The sequence below is a fragment of the Sinocyclocheilus anshuiensis genome, unplaced genomic scaffold (genome assembly GCF_001515605.1).
Source record: "Sinocyclocheilus anshuiensis isolate Anshui unplaced genomic scaffold, SAMN03320099.WGS_v1.1 scaffold219, whole genome shotgun sequence".
Lineage (NCBI taxonomy): Eukaryota > Metazoa > Chordata > Actinopteri > Cypriniformes > Cyprinidae > Sinocyclocheilus > Sinocyclocheilus anshuiensis.
The window spans coordinates 435323-440733 of record NW_015548200.1 but is presented as its reverse complement, the minus strand read 5'-3'; the positions used below and the strand labels follow the sequence as shown (position 1 = coordinate 440733).

Below are 5411 nucleotides of genomic sequence, written 5' to 3'. Positions count from 1 at the left end.
TAATGTTAATTCACTGAATAATATTCTCTGGAATATTGAAATATAACAAACAAAACATCGTATTTTATTGCATTTCTCAACTGGCATGTTATATCAGAATTACTAATAATGTTTTTGTCGTTCTAGATTATGAAAAGCCTGCTACAACAGATATACAACAGAGAGAGAAGTAAATTTAGCGTTTTTATTTCCAACATGCGCTCATTCATGGCTGCATATTATTTAATTCGCAAAGTTACGTCTTTATTGGGACAGGACTTGACGGATTATTTTACGTGACTCCATGAGTTCGTCTCTATTTCTTCGAGCCAAGCTGCATAAACTGCATATCAGGCATTTATGTAATACATCTAATTTGTGCATTAATGGCTGTTATGTTAAATAAAGTTTACTAACTACAGTAAATAAAGTACCTGTGCACACTGTTGTTGTTGTCTTGTTTCCCCTCAGATGCGCTGCAATGGCGTTTATCGGTAAATCCGATATTACAAAACCGATATCCGATTATTGTAAAATGCTTAAATATCGGAAAAAATATCGGTAAATCGATATATCGGTCGATCTCTAGTTGTTTGTGAATCTTTGGCTATATTAGAGCAATTCTTTTAAGATCCTCGCCATCTCTGACAGCAGCTCGGTTAAATGTGGTTTTTAATGTGATGGGTTTGGAATCATAACTGGAGAGGAGGACAGGAGATATTTCAATTGTTTTAGAGTTTACTCCATTAAAGATTTCTGAGTAAAGCAGATCCAGTGACCTCAACTGTGCTATAATATTGTCATGTCTCTTCCTAGAAGAAGTGTTTCATAATTACTTTACTCATGGGGAAACAAAAGAGATGAGAAAAGAAAACCACTTAGCAAGTCTGGCATCCACAATTTGCTTTTAATGCCAGTTCCTCAAAAAAGAGAACATCTTAGATATGAGACACAAGTTTTAACGTCTCATTTTTCTCCCTTCTGCCTTTGTCAAATGCACTGGCAGAGTAGATACTGTGCAGAAGTGTCACATAGTAGAATTATCTAGTTACTGTGCATTTGCATTTTTTCCTAATGTTTGTTTCAGTTCAGTAGTTTCAGCAAATTATTTGAAATGTGGTCTGCTTTCTTATTACAATCCTAATGCTCTCAGTCTGTTCAGTAGTGTCGTTTGCTTAAAACAGTACTCTGTTTTATTTGGCTGTGCGTATTGATTTGAGATCCATCAGTTATAAAGCCAATGTCTACTGGCTTCTTGTCTTAGTAAGAATTATGTTTTACGGAACTATGTTTAGAATGTAATTAAAATATGATGCAGTCTTCAGTGGAGCTATATTTACACATGAAACAACAAAACAATTCAAACGAAAAACAACTAGAATTTGAGCAACCATCCTTAATAACAGATTTAGACGGTATCTATTACTACTATAGACCATGGATATATTTAACTCATTCATTTGCCAATAGGAGGACTGTTCTGTGACTGTAGTGTGTATCAGTCGCCCATTTTGCTTGATAAGTCTCCTCCTTGTGGTAGATCACAAGAATTACAGCACATTAACGTGTTGGTACTATAAGGTTTAAGATTGAGTGAGAGAATTTTTTCATATAAGAAGACATTTTCATATAATATTAGATCACTATAATAACGGTAACAGAGTGTTGACCAATAATTGTGAAGTATTTTTATGTTTATTTGTTTGGTTATGGCATAGTTCTAACAAAGTGACTACTATTAGAAGTTGAAGTGTTTGTTAATTTAAAATAATCAGTTGTTTCTTTGAAATATTTAATACAGTAATTTTCAGTAACATACTAAGCTGTTTTTTTATTCAAATATAATTGATTTGCCTACGTGTAATGTTAGAATTTCACATGCTTGAAACCATTTGTCAGCTTACATTGAGAACGTTTCTCTGTTTGAGAGATCCAGACCTTCTCTAAATGGGTCAAATGTTGTGAAATGGCAATCTATATTCTCCATTTTCACTTCAGTTCTGATCTATCAGAGGACATAATGGCCACAATACTGAATATAGAGCAGTCCAGGATTTTCTTAACGTCGGACCTACCAGAGCTCTCAGAGCTGTTATTAAGCTTATCGTAGCCGGTATAAAGAGCATTTTGCAAATGAGTGACAAAGTGCAGAGTTCTAGAGGCATATCATTTACCACCAAGTGGGAAGCAAATGTATCATGTTTGATAATTCAGACTGCCTGATAGATTTTATATTACCACTCACTCTATTTCCCTGAGGCTCTGTTTTATGGTTATACAGTGTAGAGCTCGAGGAATCGTGGGATAGAAGAAAGCGCAGCCGAGTCTATATTTGAGCGTGATGACTGTAATTAGAGTGTGATTATTCCCAGAGACGGCTGGAAAAAAAGGCAGTCGACAGTGAGGGAGGTTGCTATGGAAACCGACACGGAGGCAGTGAAAAGGGTCTGTTCGCTGGTGGTTATGTCATGTGTCTGGTGCGCATGTAAAAAGTTTGGACATGGCAGGTTTCAACTTTAGTCTGTGTACTCTGAAGCTGCTATTAAAACTTTTGTTGTCTCGTATTAAATGCGTATTCTCTTAATTGCTTCCTCTCATTGCATGGAATTCTCTCTCATTCTTACCTAATGTGTTCAAACATGCTCATGTTCACATATTAGAATATCATTCTGCCAAAGAGCTGCTCGTTTCCCTAAATATATTAAGTGAGCCAGTTTGGAACTTACAATGACAGAATTATTTACGATGAAACAATAAGGCTAATTATATTGACCGTTTATGCCTTATCGTACAACATTAGTCTGACAGATCCCCTACAGATGAAAACTGCTCTTACACAGGAACACTTGTGGTCATTAGTATTCCTCGTGAGGACCACTGCTATACCCTGCATCCTCCCTGTTCGCCCAGATAGCCATTGAATTATGAAGCCAATCTGAGCCATGGTTTGGGTTGCCTAGCAACGGACTATTGAGTGGCACTGGGTCCCTGGTGATAGGGAGATAATCAAGGGGCCAGATAATGTGTGTGTGTCTCTATATAGGTGTGTTTCCTGATGGCCTGTGTGCTTATCTTGAAAGTGTCAAAAAGAAAGAAAATACCCTAAACCCCTGTGGCTATTATGACCCCAAGCAGCCTCACAAAATAAACTGATGGCCAGTAGACTGACACAAACAGTTGTGCTTTTCCTTCAAGCCTAACATGGGTGGGCAGGTTTTCTGTTATAATGGTCACTATCATGATCTCTAGAGAAACAACACGGCATAAAAAAAAAATCTAACTGTTATAGTTTCTTGCTAATTTAAAGAGCAGGAAGCTGTTTACATAATATATAAAATATTATTTGTCTCAATAAATCATGTATTGTGATCCTGATAGAATGATTGCCTTATCTGATCATTTGGTATTTGCATAACATGTTTAAATACTGTCCATACCTTGGTGTATAATAGTAAAAATATAATTATAATTATAATTGTATGATTTTTGTTATGCAATTTGTTCTTGCCATGAAGATAGCCTTGCTGATGACATGGTGTTTAAAAAAAAAAAAAAAAAATCAAATGTATTTATTTTTTATAATTATCATACAGTATGTGTTTGTAAAAGTTGACTGTATGTTTATTTTGCAGATGGGGTTTTTGGTCAATGTCAGAGTTATCCAGGTTCAGTTCCCTACACTTATGACGTGTCTCCAGCAGCTGTGCAGCGTTTAAGGAACGTTCTTCAGAAGCTGGCCCACAGAGGTATCACATCTCTTTGTGTGCAAAGCATTCCTGTGTGCTTGTTTATCATGTTCACGTATCACATTTAATTGTTTTATTTTTTCCACAGTATAAGATACGTTTCACTGTGGAAATTATTGTTTATGTGTTCACAAGTCCATTGTCTGTTTTTCTAATTACACATCTCTTTGTTTACCAACTTCCCTGACTGTTAATCATTCAGCTCTTATCAGCTGTCAGATGCTATAGCTTTCAGTCTGTTACCTTTTTTTTAGATCTGACATTAGCTTGTTGACTTGTCTTCTCACTTCACCTGCTTATTTACTGCCACTTATTTACCTGTCAGTGTTACTGTAACTCTTTTGCCCTTTTACCCACATACTGTAGCAAAGCTGTGAAGTACATGAAAACATATGTCTGTCTATTAGTTGTCTTAATTCTCTTCTAAATACTTACAATACCATTCAAAAGTTTGGGGTCAGTAAGATTTTATTCTTTTTTTTCTTAAAAGAAATGAATAAATTTATTCAGAAAGGATGCATTAAATTGATTGAAAGTGACAGTATACAGACTGTTACGTTGTTACAAAAGATTTCTATTTCAAATAAATGCTGTTCTGAACATTCTATTCATCAAATATTCTAGGAAAAAAATTAATCACAGTTTTAACAAAAGTATTAAGCAGCACAGTTGTTTTTAACATTGATAATAATGTGAATCAGCAAATCAGCGTAATAGAATGATTTCTGAAGGATCATGTGACACTGAAGACTGCAGTAATGACTGCTGAATATTCAGCATTGCATCACAGGAATACATTACATTTTAAAATGTATTCAAATAGAAAAAAGTTATCTTAAATTGTAAAAATATTACACAATCATACTGTTGTTGCTATATTTTGATCAAATTAAAAATTTAAAAATTGAAAATCTTAACAACCCCAAACTTTCACTGGTTATTTTAGCTATGTTGACCTTGATTGCTGTGCACCTTGTTGACATGATTAAATGCTAGCCAGATTTCTTTGAAACCGAAGATTAGTGAGTAACAGACTAAAAAACATCAAAACTTCACTGACAGCAGTTTCTGGTTTCGTCAATGTACTTAGTAAGTTTTATCTTTGGCAGAACCATGTCACAATCAGTTCCAGAGCTCGTCATCTCAAGTCAAAGCTGACACAGCCAAACGTGCGCTCATCTTTTGTGGCACGATGTTGCTGTCTGTCACATGGACAGATGAAAGAGAGTAGGATGAAAGAATGAGACTGAGCACTCATCCACTGCTCAGGGGCTTGGAATTGGACATCTGAGGGCTTTCGTGACAGAAAGGTTTCTCGTGACAGAAAGGTTTCTCAATGATACACTGTGTTAGGAGGGCTGGACTGAATGTTCTATCACTGATAGAGCAGAACTTCTGCAGAGATGTGAGTCTTAATCTGTTCAAGCTGAACATATTGTTTGAACATGCCTGATCTGTAGATCTGACTTAAGATACTTGCACTTGTACAACAAACGTTGGGTACTCTCTGTGTTAGACGTCTGTTCAATGTGTTGCAGTTTTGCTAGAACGGGGTTTCATAAAAAACTTAAAGCCTGTTTATATGAGAAGCTAATTAGTAACATTGAAGTGATTTTGATACAAGGCATGCATGTGTGTGTGTGTGTGTGTGTGTGTGTGTGTGTGTGTGTGTGTGTTCACACTGTT

General features: G+C 35.7%; 1 protein-coding gene across 1 annotated transcript in view; it reads left to right on the top strand.

The window, feature by feature from the left end:
• Positions 1-5411, top strand: part of LOC107653277 (receptor-type tyrosine-protein phosphatase N2-like) — an 83543-nt gene that overhangs the window by 43328 nt on the left and 34804 nt on the right. Inside the window, exon 3 of the mRNA XM_016439946.1 lies at positions 3612-3725. Coding sequence (XP_016295432.1) covers positions 3612-3725 — 114 coding nt within the window. The remainder of the gene's footprint in view (positions 1-3611; positions 3726-5411) is intronic.